Genomic DNA, 22331 nt, shown 5'->3' on the forward strand with positions numbered 1-22331 from the left:
AAAACAATGGTCTGGACTTGGCCCAGCTAATCTTTTCAAAGGCAATGGGTTGGACTAATTTTATAAGTATTGTTACATGAACTAACTTCTCACATAGATCCACACCTCTATAGACTGACATCACCTGAATAGTTTTTTTTACCAATACGACAAATGTAGCCAGGACAAGGATGAACTGAGGGAGCATTTACACACCTAAAACATAGTAAATGGGCCTAGTTTTGTACTGATGTATTTTTTTTATCTAGGGCATCAGCCTGAAGTTCAATAATATCATGAAGATCTAGGTGCTGAATGACATGACCAACATCACGGTCTTAATTTCTAATGATACTAAGTGTAATGTATATTACATGAATCCTTTCCATCCCATAATTATCTGAATTTTCGATGATATTCATTGGACAACACAAAATAAGAATACAGAATCTAGCATAGTAACAAAATCAGCCTCAGTTCTGAATGGCAAGAAAAGGAAGTTATCAAAAGATCGAAAGCAAGAAGGTATCAGTTGGTACCAGAAGCAACATTTTTTTCTCTAAAATTTATTAAATGATCATCTCTAGGAACAACAATATAGGATACTAAACAGTACCTACAGCAAGCAAACCATCCGCTTCTCCCATTGAGCATTGAAAGAAGAGCTCCTCCTTATTTGATACACCACATCTACCGCACAAGATCAATACGGAAGTCCCTATCATATTGAAAATATCAGCATATCCTATTCTTTAATTCGTGTCACAAGAATGCTGCAAAAAAAATCACCTCGAGAAGGTAATTTTCATAGCTCTTCCATGTCAGCCTGTTTGGAGTTTTATCAAGCACCTTATAGGCATAGACAAAAGGCATCTGCACACAACAAAATTGAGAAGTTAAGGGGGTTGAACCAAAAGAGAGGAGAGGAGAAGGCAAATAAAAGGGAGGTATTGGTGTGGGAACCTGCGGAAGGTTCAAACGGGGCAAGATCGGGTGGACTCAGGTCTCAACATGGCTGATGTTTCATGCTAGCTTGGCTACAACGCTCCTGCCTCTCATGTTCACCAAGGAAAAATGAGAAGCGAAGCCCAACAGCAATGTTAGCTCGACAACGGAGATCCCCACCTAGCATCCTCCACTCAAATCCGCCTCGCTGCCGGCGCTGATGCCGACGGGATCGAGTGCGCTTTCCTGCAAACACATACACCGGCGTCCGTCAGATGTAGAAGGGGATTGAAAAAGAAAGGCAATTCAACTTAGAGGAAGGAAGAAGCGAACTGTACATGAGACGGATCCACCGTCCGGGGCCCCTCCTCGCCCTGGTCCCGTGCCGCCGGACCATGGCGACGATGTTCTCGACGGCCATGAGGAACTCCTTGGCCTGCGTCGGCAAGAGCATCTCCTTCACGGCAGCCTCCAAGGCGCGCCGCCGCTGCTCGTCGGCCGCCGCGCGTGATACATCCTCGACGGCTGCCTCAGTGAACCCTCTATGGTATTCTCGCAAGCCCAAGTGCACGACGTATGTGGCCTGGTACTCGGATACCTAGCCATCGAGCGTGGCCTCACATGCCTTGTGGCGGCGCACCGCAGCCGAGAATGCGTCACGGCATAGGACGGGACACGGGAGGGAGGAGAACTGTGTCGGGAGGACGGTGCAGAGGATGCAAGCCGGGCGGAAGTCACCACCGAGCTAGGAGAGCGCAGCGACGGCGAGCGGCGGGTCGTCCGGGAGGGCGAAGAGGGCAGGACGGTGCGCAAGTGGACGGGCTGGCCGGCGGCGAGGTGGGAATATAGCGAACAAGGAGGTCAGGGAGGTTCTCCGGTAGGGCGTGGGAACATGCCGAGAGAAGTTGGGGAGAGAAAAAAGATGTTTCAGGAAGAGGGCCCGAGAGGGGACAGAAAGGAGGCAACACCGCTTTGACTCGGCACAAAATCCTAAACCACGCCACAGCTAAAGACACACAACCAAGGTACCTAAGAAACCCACCATCAAAGAATCAGGAAGGAAAATAAATAAAAGTATCCACGTGCCGGTAGCCTTTGTGAACTTTGAGCCTCCTAAAATTCTTAAAGGCACCAAACCTGCACACAAAGAATACCCGGGGAAATTAAAACATCCTAATTGCATACGTGTTAGCACAAGGTTAATTCAGAGAAAGCCTCAAAATTCTATCAAAAATCGAACTTGTTCCCTTTTAGTATAGTAATATATATATGATATAAGGATTATCGCTGTAACTTTCTATGCAAAAATTAAGGACAGAAGAGACATAATCTTTAAGGTCCTTACAAACAACACAAGTTTCATAATTTTTAGCCATGAAGGATTCTATCTCAGAGGCTCCCATAAATAAAAAAAATTGTTCTACCTCTTCGAACCCAAGATGAATATAGTTATTCCAATTATAGTTCATAATTAAAACTTCTTCACTAAAGCCACATTGGAATTTCAGATGTTTAGTATCCTGTTGAGAGCAACAGTTTATATCACGGCGTTTAAGCAAGATTTTAGCAATTGTATTCAATTTTTCTATCACAACACTCACGACTTTACCCGCTCTTGATTCTCTATAATTATTATATATTTCAATAACCTCCAAATAGGTTGTGGGTTCTCCCATAACAACAGTTTTTAATTTTTCGGTTTTTCAAATTTTTATGGATTTTTGGGTATATAAGAAAAGTAAAACAAGACAAAAAGAAACTAGACAAAAGTAAACTAAGCAAAATAATACTAGACAAAAATAAACTAAGCACAAATAAACTAGGAAAAATTAAACTAAGCAAAACAAAATAAAATAAAATAAAAACAGAGAGAGATGTAGAGTGTACTCCCAGGGTGAACTTATGAGTAGAGCTATGCCTCCCCGGCAACGGCGCCGAGAAAATAGTCTTGATAACCCACAAGTATAGGGGATCGCAACAGTCTTCGAGGGAAGTAAAACCCAAATTTATTGATTCGACACAAGGGAGGTAAAGAATACTTATAAGCCTTAACAACTGAGTTGTCAATTCAGCTGCACACAGGAAAAGCACTACTAACAGGGGTGATGTGAAAGCAGCAGTAATATGAGAGCAATAATGTGATAACACAACAGCAGTAGCTTGATAACACGAGAGGCAATGGCACCAGAAAATAGTTGATACTACTTCCAATGACATATATAACAAGTATATGATGATGAAAGATGGACCGGGGTTCCCAGCTATCTTCACTAGTGGTAACTCTCCAATAACAAGTGTCAAGTGTTGGATGAACAAATTACAGTTGGGCAATTGATAGGATTGAAATAGCATTAAGACAGAACATCAAGATTATTAATTATGTAGGCATGTTTTCCACATATAGTTTTACGTGCTCGCAATGACAAACTTGCATAACATCTTTTGTCCTACGACGGTGGCAGCCGGGCCTCAAGGGAATCTACGGCAATTAAGGTACTCCTTTTAATAGAGCACGGAGCAAAGCATTAACACTTGGTGAAAACATGTGATCTCATATCACAGCCTTCCCCTCCGGTTGTCCCAATTTCTGTCACTTTGGGGCCTCGGGTTCCGGACAGCAATATATGCAAACAACTTGTAGATACAATCTAAGCAATACATATAGAGCTTAAATCTAAGATCATGCCACTCGTGCACTAGTGACAAGCATTAAACACAACAAGATTGCAGCAACAATAACTTCACAAACTTTATAGATAGACTAATCATAATGTAACAATCCATCGGATCCCAACAAATACAACACCGATTACATCAGATGAATCTCAATCATGTAAGGCAGCTCATGAGATCATTGTATTGAAGTACATGGGAGAGAAAGTACCAACTAGCTACAGCTAGAACCCGTAGTCCATGGGGGAACTACTCACGGAGCATGATGGAGGCGGTGGCGTCGATGGAGATGGCTTCCGGGGGCACTTCCCCGTCCCGGCGGCGTGCGGGAACAGAGATTCTATCCCCCGAATTGGATGTTCGCGATGGCGGCGGCACCGCTGGAGGCTTTCTGGAGTTGCGTCAATTGGTTTCGAGGTTTTAGGCCGCGGGGGACTTGCTCGGCGACGTGGCGGAGTCGGAGGGGCCACGGGGCCCCTCCCCATAGGCTGGCGCGGCCAGGGGGCCACCCGCGCCGCCATATGGTGTGGGCCCCTGCTGCCCACCTCCGACTCTCCTTCGGTGTTCTAGAACCTCCCGGGGAAAATAAGATATTTGGTCTTTGTTTCGTCGAAATCCGAGAATATTGCCCGAACAGCCTTTCTGGAACCAAAAACAACAGAAAACAGGAACTGGCACTTCGGCATCTTGTTAATAGTTTAGTTCCAGAAAATGCATGAAATCATTATAAAGTGCGAGCAAAACATGTAGGTATTGTCATAAAAGTAGCATGGAACGTCAGAAATTATAGATACGTTGGAGACGTATCAGCTACCGGGAACCTCATCGGGAGAGACGGATGGAGATGCTCTTAGTGACGCCTGAAGCGATTTCTCCGTGGCCCAGCCAGTTATTCGACGAGAGTTTTCTCTTCTTGTTTTTTCGGTTTCTTTGCTTCTTTGTCCATTTTTTTACTTTCCCTTCAATAAAAAATTGTCAGATTGAAATCGTTTGGATTCAAAATTGTTCAAATTCCAAAATCATAAGAACTGCTCCCTCCGTTCTGATTCATAAGACGTTTAAGCTTTTGTAGTTCAACTTCGGTTACGAAAATTCTCGGGTTTCCAGTTTTACCCCTCGCTCGCGTCGCTCTCTCACCCGCTCGGATGTCCCCAATTCACTCTTACCCTCTCACCCTACTCGTCCTCCCTCTCACCCGTCACCCGCACAACCGCCGCGCTCTCCTGCGCCCGCCAACACCCTCTTCCTCGCGAGTTTTGCAATTATTTCATCTTGAGGCTTCTCAAGAGTTTCGAGTTTCTCTTCAAAACAAGCTACAATTTCTTGTTCTTCCTCAAGAGCATTTTTAAATTTTTAATAAAGCAACTTCAAGAGAGTCTTCTCTCTCAATTCTACATTTTTCATCAAGGATCTCTTCTAGTTGCCCTAAACGAGACATAAGAGACCCAACATGTCTTTTGTTATCACATTGCAGGTTAAAGATGAACTCATCGAAATCAAGCATTTCATATTTCACTTTTAGACTAGCATGATCAACCCCGAGCATTTTGCGATTTAAGACGAACTAAAGTAACCTCATCATCATAGCCTCACCCTAGGGACGCGGAGCTCATCAACAAGCCCAGATCTACACCGGTCATGTTCCAAGTGCTCCGCTCACTACCTCCACGGTCCACCATGCTTTGAGAAACCTCATGGATCACAAGGCACAGGCAGCAGGTATCTCGCGATGACCCCTGATGGCAGGATGGCATGGTTCAGCTCTTTCCTGACGAAGTATTATCTGTGAGAAGCCGGAGCATTGGATGCTTGTTGTCTTGCTTGTTCTGCTGATGATGAACACCGCATCCATGATGTATATTTTGGGAGTAGCTAGGGTTGATCTGCACTGATGACACATATGTATATTTTGCGAGGTGATATTTACATAACCACTTGGTTGATGAACTTATGTTGCATCATGAGCTTCTGCTCGTGACCTCGTGGTGCAACTCCACTGGAACTATTATCTTATGTTAGCTTTGAAACTATTATCCGTAAATTAGCTTTACTAATTATTTGATCTATAATTATTGTCCTGTTATTTCCTATTTCGTCGAGGGAGCATATACGGTGAACGGGTAAGCTCACCAAGACAAAACAGCCATTACATTTGCTTAAACGTGATTTGTGGGCAACCAAGCGTCAAAGATTTTGCTTCACAACTGATAGATAGTAGGAATTATTTGCAACTAAACAACTTGCACAACATGAATTAGAGGTTGCATTTTCCCAAACAACATTTTCTATAGATACGAGCAACCCTGCGAGCAACCAATCAGTGAACAATTCACTGCAAACATAGGTGCATGATTAAAACGGGGCAGAAATCACAAATCCATTGAGATTAATTCTCGTTGCGCAGTTGGAGGGCATGCACAACGTGAGCAGTTTCTTGGGGCGAGTTTGGTAGGATGTGAGTACTTTGGCTCACATTGGTCTAGCAAAAACCGGTCCGTTTGGTTGCCTGTAAGAGGTTCGTGTTGTGGCCCACCGATTTCCAAAGCACCCATAGGACAGGTCCTAGAGGAACGTTCGAATCGGCAGTTTCCAGCGGGCCTGTCCCGTTGTCGTGCCATTTTGCACGCCCTCGTGCAATGGTTGCACGCGTGGAGAAGTGCGGGAGACACCGCGTTGTCTTGGTCCTCGCTCCCCACTTCCAGGCACCGGTTTCCTCCTTCTCTCTCCCCATTCACTCCTCTCACTCAGAGTCACCGCCCTGTCGAATCAACCGCCGCCATGACCTCCTCGCCTCCTCCGCCGCCTTCCTCTCCAGCGACAACAGATCCAACCGTCCGGCCGACGGCCACGAGGTCCAACGAGGCGCTCCTATGCCTCGTCTGGGAGTATGAGGCCGGAGGCCGCGACTCGGCAGCGCCGATCGATGCCGCTCGGCTGCCGTGTTGAATCGGCCATCGCCGTTCGCGAGCACGAGGCCAGCCGGCATCGCAACTCGCAGCGCCGCTGTCCTCGCTCTTCAAGCCGCCGGGTTTCGACCGGCGGATCCCTCGACAACGGGGGTTTTTGCCCCCTCCCTACTAGGGTTTCCGACGGCGAGGGCGGCCGCAATGGCGGCAGGTGCACCAGGCTTCAACAGGGAGATGAAGCCCTAACCAGGGTTCGCGTCGACCCCGACGCACGCGTCGATGCCATGGGGCATGCCGCGTCCGGCTGCACCGAATGGCACGCCGCGCCACCGCCAGGTTCAGCCGACCTCGTGCTCATCGACGGCCGACAGCACCATCGGCGCCCCGCTTCCCGACCGCGGCACCGGCGCCCTACCAGAGGACCTACGCTCCGGATCCACCTCCTCCACCCGGATTTTGAGTGCGACCCCCTCGAGGACCTACCGGCGCATGTGCGCGTCCTCTTCCTCCTCAGACTGGGCCGCTCTCGCTCCACCCAATCGTAAGTACCCTCAATCGACTCCTCCTCCACTTGTTTAGATCGATTAGATGACATTGTAGATCACATAGTTGTCCGGCCGCTCAGATCAATGTGAATGTAGATAGGATTCGTGGCAATGTGCATGCGTGTGCTTGGCAGTGGTTGTGCTTGCCATGCCAAGCTTAAGGACCATGATGGACTCGACAATGTCAAGTCCATGACAGTGCTTGAGCTTGGCATTGGCATTGTTCATGACAGTGTTTTTGCTTGGCAATGCCAAGCTCAAGCACCATGATGCACTTGACAATGCTTGTGCATGTGCTTGGCATTGGCATTGTCCATGACAGTTCTTGTGCTTGGCATTGCCAAGCTCAAGTACCATGATGGACTTGACAGTGTTTGTGCTTGGCACTGCCAAGGTCAAGCACCATGATGGACTTGATAGTGCTTGTGCTTGTGCTTGATCTTGTCTTTACTTTGCATTGTCATTGCATCTGCAGAATCGGCCCTTCCTGGAAATGTTCTCGGAAGGGCCCATACTGGACGCAAGGGACATGGTCGTCCGGGTGCAGCTGCGTGACCCCAACGTAGAGTTCATGGAAGCCCACCGGTGGATCACCGCACCAAGGGTTCACACCGACCATCATGCTGACCTAGGGCACGCTGCTAGGCAACAGCTGCCGACGTTCTTCGTGCAGGTGGAGAGCCAGGACCTCCTTGCCCTCGCCGTGCCGCCCTACATGGAGCAGCTCCTGATCACCAAGTACAAGCTCAAGAACAATACCCCCCTGGTGAAGGTCTACTTGTACATGGGCCAGCGTTGTGAGTGGAAGGTTCAGCTGCAGTAGACGGGCCAGCGCGTCGGCTTCATCAAGTCCTGAAGCGAGTTCGCCGCTAGGCTTTTACTCCGCGTCGACGACACGATCGTCTTCACCCCTCAGAACGACAGCTTCAAGGTTGACGTCTTCAAGAAGGAGACATCCTGCTCCAGCATCTTTGGCTGCAAGAGGCACCACAAGGGCCCTTATGCTGATCCTCGTTGTTAAGGTGCTGCTGCTTGATCGTTGTCTCCTGGTCCTCGCCGTCAGTAGTTGTGCTGGCCTCTAGGAGGCTATTAAACACTTCCTTTTGTGCATATGTGATTGTCATGTTGGCCTGTAGAGGCTGTTGAACAATGCTTTTGGATCTAGATAGTTTTGGACCTAGGTAGTCTGCCCCAGGTTTAGCTAGGCATCTTACCACTCTGATGCTAGATTAGGTACTATTCTGTGACTATGTGCTCTGACTGTGATCGTGTTTCAGCTATTTTTTGTGCCGTTATGTAATGGTGATGTCACCATATTTGAATATGGTGAGGAGAAGCTTTTGCCAGGGTGCCTAAAATGGCAACCAAACACATGTGATGTGGCTAAACAGAGATGGAGCGTTGTATCCAAGCATCCAAACAATCTGCACTTATGTTCGCTGATGCAGCACAAACTGCCAAACAATGGGCCAAAAGTGGTCCATGACCCGTTCATGACACACAGGGGATAATGACACATCCTATCGGTCCTGTTTTTTGTCCAGCTGGTTCGTCCTGAGTTACTAGAGTTGACTCTAATGTTGACTTGATGATGTTCATACTCATGGAGAGTATCCATAACGGAGCTCACGTAGAACCCCATGTTTTATTTAGGGCATCAACTAAGATGAACTAAACAAAGAATTGGAAAATCTAGATAGATGGATATAAAAAATACAGACCAAGGAGAAAAAAAATAAATGAAAATGAACGGAAATATTCAAGATTATTATAAATACAGCAATAAATCAATTAAAGAAAGAGATCTTACAACAGATGAATTGAATGCTCTGAATCATATTAGAACAGCTAATTCTCATAAAAATGTAATGGAACTCTCAACTGCAATACAAGCTATTTATTTTAACGGGTGGAAAGAAAAAGGGGTTCTTCCATACCATAAAAATCATTTACAGGATCAGCTTATGATGGCACATTTCCCGCGTATAAAGCAAGTGAATTTTTATTCGTATATGATCAAAAATCTTCCACCCTTTATGTTAGAAAGATATAAAACTAAAACTGAATCTGGATTAATATACTCACATATTCAAGAGAGAGATGGTGAAGAATGGATCCACATTTATGAATGTAATAGTCCATTAGAAGGACTACTTTTGAGAGCAATTGAGCATATAATTAAAAACACGCACATTCGAAAGAGGATCAATATGCCTAAGAAGATACATAAGATCAATGATCTAGAAATATCACATTATGAATATGTCAGTCAGCAAAGGGAAGTAGTTGCAATGCATCAAGTAATATTATCACCTGAGGATCTTGACAAGCACACATTGTGTAAAAATATTGAGACATCCATCAACAGAAAGGGGATTTTCCATTTTATAATCAATGATTATATCAATAGTTGCCTTTTTCATACGGTACTACAACAGAATCTCATCTGTCCTTCTGCGCCTCCGTTAGGTGATATCACTTCATGTTTGTATCAAGTTGTCTTACAAGAGATCTTTGATAGGAAATTAGAAGTACAATTTCGTGGTGTAAATTACACCCGATGGGGTAATGAAGTTATTATTTTTCAGGGTTCGGGTACAGAGGAACATATTAGTAGTCGTCTGATTTCTGAATTTCTTGATTCATTGCCAATCATAAGTGGGAAAATTCATTCCATTTATAGTGAGCCAGATGATATTCAGATGCTTGAAGGGCATTCACATAGAGGGTTTGCTTTCCGCAATAAATGTAATATGAAAATGTTTCTTAATGAACATGGAGTGGTAAGTGTGACCAAGTTTATTTGATGGTTAGATGGACCATGATTTGTATTCCTTGCATTAGGATTGGATCATGTTTATGAAACAACCATGCTTCAGCAAGCACATCCTTCGTCAGCAGTGGAATATTAACGTAAGTGATAAAAATCAACAAAAATAGACAGAACCAAAATGAAATAACTAATAGAGTAAATTTTGGCTCATCAATGTGGCAATTATTATTGCAGTGCCTATACATGTAATTTGATCCTTTTCTATTAAGCTTGTACCCCACACGCCCCAGTACTGGGGAAGATTAATAATCTCATTAAATGGTCTTTCGTGCGTGAAAGCATTTTTGATAACAGCATCAATATCATTATTCATCCAGTATGATACCTTTCGGAAGCCTTCTATCACAGCCGTAGGGTTCTGGAAAGCATGGTAAGAATATGCCTGTGGAGGTTGAGGTTGATATTTGTACCAAACTACAATGCCGATTCCGCTAATAACAAGAATACTGAATTGGTAAAACATTTTCCTCCGATGTTGCATCGAATAAGATTTACTGACTATTTGAACAACTATAGATGAGTATACATGAGTCAAAAGGGATTTCAAACCCGCTCCTGCATATGTGTTGTGGACTGTTTCCAACGCAAGATTTAACTTGTTTATACGGGTAACACCTAAAAGTTCCTTGATTATATTCAATCTCTTGAAATAAGTGAAATTATTATGTTTGGTAAAGTTAGACCATTGAAGCTTTGGTTCACAAGTGCCAATTTGCTGAGCTTTTTTGAAATCATTCAATTCAATGATACGATGCCATTCATTCAATTGGAAGGAGGAGGTATGAAAAATGTGCAATGGGACCCTAAATTTCAAGTCAAATTTATATAAGACATTGAAATAATAATTTGATTTATATAAAAGATAACATACTGGTATTAGCCACCCAAAATAAGAGACACAAATATCAGATACGTATTCGCTTAAGCTCAAAATCTTGTTTATGATACAGTTATCTCTGAGGAGATATTGACACCAGCAAGCAACTAGTTTTAGATGGTACATGACTTTATTTTACTTCATTTATTTTGGAAACATAATGGTGGGATTTATCAAGATACGGAGTTCTGTTGTCATTTACCCTGATGTGGCTCTCTCAGCTATATCAGAGACCACTGACAACATATGAATTGAAGGATTCATAACCCTTATAATGACTTTATTAAGTCCATTTACTAAATATAATGTTCTACATCCCAAACAGTAATTTCTCCCTCATAAAGGGTAAGAACTTTTCTTTGTGAGGAGTGCAAACTAACTCAGAGGAACCATCCTCTTCTGTAATACTACCAAACAGATTTAGATTCTCTAATAGCTTTGTGGTATCGATATCGCTTTCATCATTATGAATAGGAATAATTACTTCGCTACCCAAACGGAAGAATGAATATCGAGGATATATTTTCTTCATCTTATTATCAAACTGATCAATTAAGAAAATATGAAAGATGACTCGAGTGAGTTCCCCAATAACGGGGATATGTTTTAATGAGACCATCTCTTCCGTATTATTTCGATTTACATAGCAAATGGTTTTAAGGTTGACAAACCTCTCAATTAGTTTCTTTTCCATCGAGCTTAATTCAGTTAATGAATTAAGTATACTCTTCAGTATTCTAGATTTCATTATCTTGGTACAAGATAAATTGATCTTGTACATTTTTGTTAAATCTGAACAATGAGATATCTCATTGAAATAATATTTCTCCATATCTTCTAGAGTCCACACATTATATGGGCTTCCAATATGAGTCAAAAGACGTTTGGCAAGCGCCTGATAAACAAGTAAATCAGAGGAGTTACCCGCTTTAGAAACTACCAGCTTAACGTCATCTTCAATTAAATGAGAATGTCCCAATCTATATTCAGCGCGTAGAAGTGAGACGAATTCACATTGTTTCCATCGCTCTATGGGTGTTTCATTTGGATTATATTCATTTCTTACTACTATGCTTTGTATTGGTGATAATTCATATTCATCATGCACAAGCAAATTCATGATATTAGCCATATATGAACGTAGGACACCACGACTATCCCACCCTATTGGGTCCATATTATACAATGCCTCTACTGTTGATGCAATCTTATAGCTTGTGCTACTCTTGACAGAATAACACATCACACAATTATACTGAATGAAATTGATCCTATTATTTACTCTTTGTATTTGAGTCATTTTCATTTTTATTCTCCCCCTCCTCTAAATAAAAAAGATAAACACGAACTGTTACCACACAAATACCTCCACCAACTATCAAGCCTATACCTGTTACTACAATACACCAATTTATAGATGAATGATTTATCTCTGTGATATTAATATCATTTAAGGTAATGTTTTCTCCTACAGTAGTGGTCTCAACTACAGTTGAAGAAGAAGAGGATTGTACACTTTCATATACAGTTGAAGAAGTAGAGGAGTCAAGAGTCTGAGTATCAGAGACTAGGTCAGGAAGAGGTGAGACTGGGTCAGGAAGAGGTGAGACTGGGTCAGGAAGAGGTATAATCTCAGTCGAAGAGGAGGCAACTTTATATACCAAATCATAGGCCATTTGGGCTAGCTCAGGAATTGCTAGGTCAATCTTACTCATTATGGTATGATGATACCCAAAGATCTTGTCTTGTACATGACTTGTAAGATCAAGGAAATTAGCGACATCGCAAGGAATCAAAGAAGGATCAAATAATTCATAATTTGCTATTGTCGCGCTAATTAACATCAAGCCAACTGTGTCACAGTAGACATTAGCTAGTATATTGCTGTAAATTGGAACAAATTCGCCCGTGGGCGTTCTATTTAGGACGACAGTTACTTGACTATGCAAGGGGCGGGCATTATCCGCCTGCGCCGATGATAATAAATATCGTAGAAATTCGTTGACTCGATTAACTGATAACTTGTAAATATCATAACAAAGATCACTTTCACGATCTGATCGAGGTTCGATCCTCCATGATTCATCAAAAAATATTGGTTTAGCAACATGTAAATCATACAAATGAAGCATTCCTTTCACATATAACATGGCAATAAAAATATAGGGTGACGGTGGTGACCCAGACAAGACAATGGCGTTCCCATTACTTTAATTAAAGAGATATTCTTATCGCTGATTCCTATATGTTCGTAAGAAAAACACCCGACCTTAAAAAATAATTCAAGTTTCTTGACTTTTATGAATTCAATATATTTTTCTAATGCTTTCTCTTTTGGTGAGATTTTGATTTTATTATAATGAGATAAAACAAGATTTCGGATGGTTAATGGCTCTTTTCTGATCCAATTGAGATCGTTTATTTGATTGTATGACTCAAGGAGATAATCACGTGATTTTGTGATGTCAAGATTATCTATTAATCTTTTTATAATCCAGCTGTGGAATCCTAAACCTCTATCGGATAGTTGATGCGTACTCACCACTTTCATTTCTCGCTTTTGAATTAAATTATTAATATAAGACGGATTGACACTAATAGACAATATATTCGATAGGATCATCATTTTGTATTGATATTATTCTCAATTTTATCTTCCCCGCATCTGATTTTATGCATGTCAATGATATGACGAAATCAATCAAATTGATGTTCATTCAATACCATCATTACACTGGGGTAGTACGGTTGTTGACACCCTTGTGATTGTGTCCTCGAGTATTGATTGTATGTCACTCTAGACGAACCCGCAGGGGAAGACATCTGTTTGGAAGCATCAAGTTTATGACACTTTTTAGGATGTGTCATTATCTCGTGGGTAGATTACCCTTTAAAAGTTAGAGTGATTGTAGTGGTAGATTTCCCTTTAAAAGTGGGAGTGAATGTCTCGCTACGCCAATGGTGCAGGAATCTGCCCAACCTACCAACCACGCCCTTGCTGTAGATTCTCACTATATCTCCAGATTCTCAATGTTCATAACATTTGACTGCCACCGTACAAGGAAACGTGGACATCTAAACTACAAACATTGGTACTAAAACAACTACTAACATAACAAGTTTGTTAACCAACAACAACAACCACATAGCTCAGTTTTCCCAACAGAGCAATCAACTGGTTCATCAAAGCGTTTCATCTTGGGTACCACTTTGACCGAAGTAACAAATGCTCATGTTCGTCTCCTTAGACTGAGAGTCGTCACCCTCCAAATTCCCCAAAAAAGCAGCGAGGCCAAGTTCCTAGCTGCCCATCCCAATTGAAAATACGCATACACCTACAGCCAGAAAATCACAGATATGCTTTTAAGTCAAATAATGTAGTGTCGTTTCCAGCTTGTAAAAAGAATCACAGTGAGATCATCATCGAGTAATGTTGAGTCAATAACCAACTCTGCACAGCCAAATCAGAATAAAAAGCAGCAGCAAGGCGAATGAAGTGGAGAGGTTAGCTTGAGCCGACTAAAACTTTGTGCGCTCTCCTTTGACTAATACAGTGTGTACTTGTATATGTGTGTACACTACACATGTTTGGTTCGGCAGTCCTATAAGAAGTTTGTCAACTAGTTTGGCTGAGATGCATCAATCTAAAGAGAGATTAATGACTCTGGCCTAAATAAAGGTAAACAAAACTGTTGAAATTTAACTCGACACATGCTGAAAATCTGAAACCAGTAGGGAAGTGGGAGAAATAGCCGAAGTTTTTAAATGTCTAAAGCCAACTTGAAAGAAAGTAAATCATAAGCTGTTCCATCATTTCATCCTCCAAGTGAAGTTGGTGATTATAAACTGAACTGCTACACAAAGAGAACCATTTGGAACTCGATACTTACAAAACCAAATGAACGGTTAAACCAATGCAAACGAAGGTAAGAAAAACAGTACCTTCTACGCTAGCAATGCCGGAAGATCACACCATCAGTGGTGATTGTTGTTGTAAGAACTCGCTCTAACTATATAAACCTGCATCATGAGATAAATGGATTTTACCCATTACTAGGCCTTACAAGAATCCCTAATTTTCATGTACAACTAAAGCCAGGCTATGGAAAGTTAATATCTGAACTCTTTCCTGTACTTCATGTCAGATTCTGCAAGTCCAAACAGGCACAATTTCTCACTCCTTCAATAATTAGAAACAGTTCCTAGTTACAATTGTAGATACGCATGTGGCACTGCACAGTAATGTAAGGCTACAACATGCAGAAAAATAGGTGTTGTATGCAATTAACTCTAGTTATTATATGGCCAGAAGTCAGAATCAAGTAACTTTTCCATATTGTCAATCAACTTCAAATCACTGCAGCATGGACGAACAAAAACTATGGACTTATACATTAATGAGGATGACTCCAGTAACCCACACAGCAAGGAATTTGCAGAATCATTAGGCAACATTTAGAGTCGAAAAGGTACCAAAGAAATTCGATACAATATGATGCAGGGTCTCTTAAAAAATCACGTGTTCCAGTCATGCTATCGAGAGCAACTTTCTTTTCTCAAAGCACCCATCTAAACTCACGCGTGGAGAACAGGTTGAACCTTACCTTGAATTTTCTCCTCTCTATCAGCTGGAACACCAAGCAGTCACCATCAGCCAGCTCTTGGTGAGCAGAAAACGCTCTCCACCCGTTAAGATAACCCCAGTACTTATGATGGCTTACGTGGCATGGTAGAGCATGTCAAACTCCTTATTCACCTCATCCACTAGAGCCATCACCTCATCATGCACGGGGAGATACTGATTGAAGTGCACTGGGATAGACTGCCAGATAGCCCAACAAATTACCATCCAAGAACAAATTGCATTGCAACAGACCAACAATGAATGTTGCCATACCAGCACTGCCGATTTGGTGGCGGATCTGTGGGACATAGGCTTGATGAAGGCTGGGTGGTCCGAGCCCAGCTGGGCCTTGAGCTGTTCGGCCTTGGCAACAGCATAGGCTCTCTCTTCGTTGGTAGCGTACACTGGAACTGGATCAGGTGATTCGGTCTTTACATCACCATTCGCCTTCCTAATGCGGTAGTCGGGCTGCTCTGGGAGGCTGGCGATGCGGCCAGACCGCCGGGTTGGGGCGTCCAGCCTCGGATTCCGAGGCATCAGCAGCTTGGCCTGTGGCAGCAAGCGAACCAGACGTTGGTCAGCAACGAGACAAGGGGCAGAGAAGGCAGGACATTTTGTCCCGGAGAAGAGTGGATCTGACCGGCATGGGCTTGGCGGTGGCCTCGCGGACGGCGGCGGAGAGCTTGTGCACCCGCAGCTCATCCAGCTTGCGCTTGTTCTGCTCGATCTGCCTCCTGCGCTGCTCCTCGTACGAGTTTGCCTCATCCATTTTCCTCACCTCACTTTTCCTCTGCTCCTTTGGTTGTTCTTTGGGCTGTTGGAGGAGGAAAATGAAATGGGGATTTCGAGTAGAACTATCAACAAATGAAGGAACTAAAATTGGGTAACCATCGCAGGTCGGGCGGCGTCGTTCAAATTTGGGGAACAGAAGTGGAGCGAAGGTAAAGCCGCAAACCCAGGAAGCACCGTATCCTACTATCGTCCAAGCAGGCGGCCCACAGGCCCATCTCATTCTTTGTGAGCTACTCAAGATTTGCTACAACCAATCTTTGAGCATTACCTAGTATAGCTATAACAAACATTCTGCAACTATTATGTGATTGTGCTTGCAGTCCAATGGGCACAATTTAGCTTACGCCTTTCCCTGACTTGTTACATACAGGCAAGGTAACATTTTCTTTTATAATGGAGCAGAACACCCTATGCATCTTGCAAACAGACGCACATGGGTTGATAGCTAACCAAACTTGGTTAAAACTTAAAAGATAGGCAGTCTAAGGTTATGATTTAGTAAACCAAAAAATATATCCTTCTGACCATGTATCACCTATGCATGCATGACCTCTATTTACAGCAGCAAAGATGTATTGAAATGGATAGTCAGTTTTTTTGTTGGCATTTTCTTCAGTTCTAACTTGTGTTAATTTTGAGTTTTGACCCAGCAGACAAGGTAAAAAGAAGAAAATATGTAAACCTATTGCAGATGCAAAGAACTAGAATCAACAAACAACCTGCGAAGAATGCATTTGTATGATCAAAAGCTATAGTTGCAGATAGGCAATAAATAAACATGCAGCCAGAGATGAAACTGCTTTGCCATTATCCCAACGAAACAGATGCAGCACACCAGCCTTCAGTTACTCATGCAACAAATGGGCAATAACCAATCCAGACTCAATCACAATAGACACAACTCAAAAAAAAAGGGCTGCAAACAAACAGAAGCTACTTTGCAGCTCCTTGCAAGGTTAGGATAGACGTACTGATGCAGTCATATGCTGACATGCGAAGAGAACCAATTCTACAGATCAGGGATATCATTGCTGGAACAGGAGAAACACCTGACTGTAAATACCTAGAAACCATGAAATACCATTGGTCCATTGCTCGCAGCCTAGCACGATGGGTGGCTTCAGTTATTTGCATTGGACTTGAGATGGAATTAAAAAAACTCAAAAAAAGAAAAAGAGAGAGATTGAATGAACACATTCTCAGCGATGAGACAGATAGATACAGAAAAACTAGCATGGATATACTGTTGTTGGAGAGAGGGAGAGATCAGGGATGATGGAGGGGAACACGAACCTACTGCGTCAGGCGGAGATTGGGCCGGCGGTGTGAAGCACGAACGGGTCGCCTTGCCGATCTGGGAGACGAGTCGACGTGGAGGAACGAGCTGAGATTGGGGCGGTGGACGCGTCCGAGATGGAGTCGGCGGCGGCGTTCTAGGGCGTGTGCGAGGTGGAGGCGTTGGCCGCTGGTCAGGTGGATGCGTCGGCGGCGGCGTGTCGAGGGGCTCGGCCGCTCTGGCGTGTGGCCGTGTGGCCGTGCGTTCTCTCTTTTTCCCCTCATACTTTACTTTAGGTCATCTCCAACCGAGCGGTCCATCCCGTCCACGCCCGTCCGGATGGTCGAACCGGATAAAAAACTGGCCCGCGCAGACTCATCCCTAAAATAGATGGTCGGGGCGTCCGAGACAATCCAAACTCGGTTCAAATCTGGGACAAGTTTACGTGGCCGCGGAAGCCGATGGCTGGCCGCTCGCGTCCGTCCCTTGTCCGCCCCTGGCCCGCGTGTCATAGGCAGAACTAACTTTTCTTCATTAAAAAGGTAGCCATTACATTTTTTTAATCTACTACTTCTATCCTAATACGTACGGGGCCGCCGACTCCTCGCCGACGCGCCGTCGGGGCCGTAGATTTCACTCGACGCGGGCGGCCTGTACGCGTGAGGATTCCACTCCAGCTTACAAGCTGGGTGGCGCGACGGAGGCCTTCATCCTTCTCCTTTCCGCCCTCGCACCTCGGGCGCGCTCGCGCTCCGCCTCCTGCGGCGGCACCATCCGCTTCCCGCATAGCTCCAGCTCCTGCAGGACGGCGCGTTCCACAGCGGTCCGCGCCTCCAGGCGGACGCGGCCGGCGGCCTGGGCCTCGTGGTTCTCGTTCCGCCGGCGCATGCGCTCTTGTCGGCCGCGCTCCGCTGACGCAACAGCCTCCCGATCGCGCGCGAGGGCAGCTGGATGAGGTGGCGGGCTGCTCGCATAGCGAGGAGCTGGTTCTTCTGGCCGAGGAGGTCGCCTAGTCGGCGACGGCCGGCCCGGCAGGTGGCCTCGTGCTCCTTCGTCACGCGCGTGAGGTCGGCGAGCCGCTCCTCGATGGCGGCGTTGATGTTCGCCAGCGCGAGGTCCTCCGCGGCGACGGGATCCTCCTCCGCGGCGCCCTCCTCCGCGGCCTCGTACCACCCGTCTGCGGTCTCGTGCCAGCCGTCTGCGGCCGCCTCCACCATCTCCGTGTCCTCATCCTTCTTCGCCGCCGCCTTGGCAGCGACACGGAGCGCCTCGTCGTCGGCGACCCACCGCGCGTCCGCGCGCTCCTCCTCCTCCGTCCGCGGGAACCTGGCCCGGGCGGCGAGGGAGAGCTTGGCCCACGTGGCCTCCAGAGTGCGCGGCATGGCGACAGAGGGCGCCAGAGAAGGTGGAGGGGGAGAGGACGCCGGAGCGGGGTGTGATGAGATCTGTGAGACCGCCGCCGTCTTTTATAGCCGGCGGCCTTGGGCGGGAAAGTTGGGCGCGCGCGCGCCAATGGCATTTTCGCGCGCGCGGGAACCTTGGTGCGAGCGGGAACTTTCCCATGCGTTCTACCGCCCGCCATTGTTGTCCCGTCGAGGCCTGCCATGGCGTTGCGCCGCGCAAGGAAGACGAACCACGTGGCGTCTTTTTGGGTCGCCGCGTTGGGCGTAGCGTGCGACCCAACCGGACACGCGGACGCGGGCCGCTGTCCGGGTGTCCGCTCGGCCACCCAAACGGCCCAAAACGGACGGCCCAGCGCGTCCGTTTGGGTCGCTCGGTTGGAGATGCCCTTACACCTTCCTGGGCCTGCTAGGCCAAATCTCTGCCAGTGAATCTGAGCCACCAGTTGATTTGAAGCTGGTCGCCCCCATGAGGGATACCCTATTAGGACGCTCATAGCATCTCCACCGCCCCCCCCCCCAAATAGTCGCCGATAGGTACGCCGACAATGTCGTATGGGGATGTCGGCACATCATTCTCCATTTAGGGGAGCTGCTCCCACACCGGCATGCCTCACACGACAAACCCAATAGATAATTTAAATTTGAAAACTCAAACAAAAGAATAAAATTTAAATAAGTTTACGAATTTAAAGTTTGAGCCAACGCACGGCCACCGAATTTGAATAGGTTATCGAATATGAAGTTTGGGCCAACACACGGCCACCAGATCGCCGTCTCTGGCGCAAAAAACGGCTTTCAAGCCAGATGATCAGATGAACGAGGTCACGGGCGGCTCAACCTCGACGACTTCCTCATCGGCGTCGAGCCCCGGCGGCATCTCCGTCGCCGCAACAGGATCCATGGTCGGCCGGGGAAGGCATGAACGTCGGCGGGCCGAGGGAGACATGAACATGGACGGTGCCGGGGGAGACATGAACGTGGAGGGTGCCGGGGGAGACACCAACGCAGCTCGCGCCGCCGTCACCTCTTGGCCGATGCGCTCGCTGTACATCTCGTGCCACGCCCACGCCAACGGGTCCATCTTCTCCATGTCGGCCATCAAGATCTTTGATTCTTGAGACATTTTTGCCAACGATAGCCGCGTCGCTTCGTTGGTGGCCTTCATGGCGGCGGCGTGAGCTTCCATCTTCGCCGCCTCCACCCTCTCCCTCTCCAACTCGATCTTCATGGCTTGCTTGTCGAGGATTGCCTTCCACACGACGGCGGCCCTATCAGTCGCTTCCTTGTTCTCCACCGAGAATGAGGTGATCATCTTCTCGATGGAGGCGTCCATGGCTGCCAATACCGGTGCCGCATTCCTCTCGGCCTTGGCCTTCTTGTTGCCAATGGGGCGCCGGTGGAGGCGCCGGCTGGATCGACCGACCCATCTTCCTTGTCCTTCAGTAGAGTGTGAAGGAGGCCATCCCATTTCTTGCAACCTTGTAGCTTGTTGTAGCAATGCATAAAGGGGAAGTCTTTGTCCTCGTTTTGGTGCTTGTACATTTCGAGGGTTTGGAGCATCTAACAATACATGATGCAAAACAAGATATGGAACAAGTTGGATCATCAAATAGATATGAAAATAGATGGATCATCAAATAGATATGTAACAAGATCGATCATCAAATAGATATAGAACAAGTTGGATCATCATTTGATATGTAACAAGATGGATAATCAAATAGATATGTAACAAGATGGATCATCAAATAGATATGTAACAAGATGGATCATCAAATAGATGGGCGTAGATCATATCCAATCCACCATCGTCTTGCCGCTCTCCTTCCGTGCCTTGATCTTCTCATAGTAGCCATGGAACTTGCTACACGCCGCCTTGATCAAGTTCCAACGGTGAGAGAGGGCGCCCTCGTTCCGATTCATCTCCATGTTGGCGTACTCACCATAGTTCTTCTTCTCGTTGAAGCAACCGAGGATGCGCTTGTAGTACTTGCCTCCAGTTTGGTTTGCGCCGGTGATGGGGCAACAGCTCACTTGCTTCCACGCCTCGATGAGACATTCATCCTCCAAAGACCTCCACCTGGACCACGAGTGCCGGCGGAACGCCTGTGCATCCTCATCGTGGTCACGCCGGTGTCGGTGTCGATCAGCTCCTCTGGACCTCCTCCTCACCTTCGTCCTCGTCGGCCTCTTCTTCATACTCGTCGACGGGGTTCATAGGCATGGCCGCGTATGATGCCGTTCAGGATCTCCTCCTCGGTGGCAATCTATGCATAAAGTTACCAACTTTCAGTCGCCGCCGGTGTCTACGATGCACAAAACACATAAAAAGTAAGGAGACGCACCTCATCCTCGCCCATGGACATGCCGAACACGCTGCCGAACACCTGGTGGGTGTGTCTGCCGTCGTCGGGGAAGAGGTGGCGGGGAATGCCGGTGTCGTCTGTCACGTGGCCCTCGGTGCGGCACAGGTCAGGCGACGAGTTCAGGTCGGGAAACGTAAGGCGCCGCTGCCCTTGTCGCTGAATCCGGCGAGAACAACGCGTTGTTGTCGATAGTCATGTCGTTGTCCTCGTACTCGGGGGAGTAGCGGGCGCGGCCGTCCATCTGCGACAGCCGCATCTGCAAGATCAACAACACGTCCGCATTGTACCCCACGTAGTTACCCGGCGACAACGCTGAACTCAAGATGGTGTTGAGGCCGCCGCCCAAGCTGAGGCACGCTTCCACAGTGGCCGCCGCTTTTGCTGCGTCGAGGGCGGCGATGCGACGCCTTCTGCGGTCGGCCATGATGAAGGAGCAACGCTCCATCTCCTTGTCCCACTCCTCTTGCGACATGGTCGCCGGATTATCCTTCGGCGCGACGGTGCGCGTCTTCGGCGGCGCCTTCGTCGGCGGCTTCGCTGCCTTCGTCGGAGCCTTTCTCTTCGGTGGCATGGCGCGGCGACGAGGGTTTTTCGGGTTGGAGGTTGGATGGGAGATGGAGCGGCTGGCGGGAGAAATGAGTGGCGGAGGGGACTGGGTTTTGGGGGAGAAGATGTATATTTTGTCGATGTGTGGCTGATAGGTGGCTCCCACGCCCAAAATTTTCAGCCTCGCGAGGCGCCGGCGCGCCTGATTCGCGCCCTTGGCCAAGGGGCCGGCACGGGGTTGCCGGCGCTTCTATTGGGCTCGAAAAATCGCCCGCGCCGTTTGGGGCGCGCCGGTGCGAGCCCATTTTCGCTCCCGGCCCCTAAATCGCTATCGGGGCCGCTATCAGGGGGCGCCGGTGGAGATGCTCTCAGTGCGTGCAAATATTAGAGCATCTCCAGCCGTTTGAGACCTCCGGTCGGAAATCCAGACTTAACAAACGTAGGAGTGGATGAAAAAAGATCATGGGTGGCAACATTTTCCCAGTCGCACCCCGACATTCGCTCATCAGGGAGATAGTTTCAAAAAATCGTCTTCCCGCTACACAAAAGCATCGCCCAATAGTTCG

The 22331-nt window shown here is 46.6% G+C and overlaps 1 protein-coding gene across 3 annotated transcripts; it reads right to left on the reverse strand.

Annotated features, from left to right (window-relative positions):
* Positions 1-13759: 13759 nt before the first annotated feature.
* Positions 13760-17722, reverse strand: LOC139831084 (B3 domain-containing protein Os06g0194400-like). 3 transcript variants are annotated; one of them, XM_071820294.1, is made up of 6 exons: positions 17468-17722; positions 16023-16196; positions 15656-15931; positions 15363-15580; positions 14701-14778; positions 13760-14093 (listed from the first exon to the last, which is right to left on the reverse strand). In XM_071820294.1, the coding sequence occupies exons 2-4, from the start codon at positions 16149-16151 to the stop codon at positions 15476-15478; spliced, it is 510 nt and encodes a 169-aa protein (XP_071676395.1). In that variant the 5' UTR covers positions 16152-16196; positions 17468-17722; the 3' UTR covers positions 13760-14093; positions 14701-14778; positions 15363-15475. The 3 variants fall into 3 exon arrangements, with proteins under 3 accessions (XP_071676395.1, XP_071676394.1, XP_071676392.1); XM_071820293.1 differs by lacking the exon at positions 17468-17722 and adding an exon at positions 16271-17197; XM_071820291.1 differs by lacking the exon at positions 17468-17722 and having other exon boundaries at positions 16023-17195.
* Between the last annotated feature and the right edge of the window lie 4609 nt (positions 17723-22331).

The sequence above is a fragment of the Lolium perenne genome, chromosome 1 (assembly GCF_019359855.2).
Source record: "Lolium perenne isolate Kyuss_39 chromosome 1, Kyuss_2.0, whole genome shotgun sequence".
Classification (NCBI taxonomy): Eukaryota; Viridiplantae; Streptophyta; class Magnoliopsida; order Poales; family Poaceae; genus Lolium; species Lolium perenne.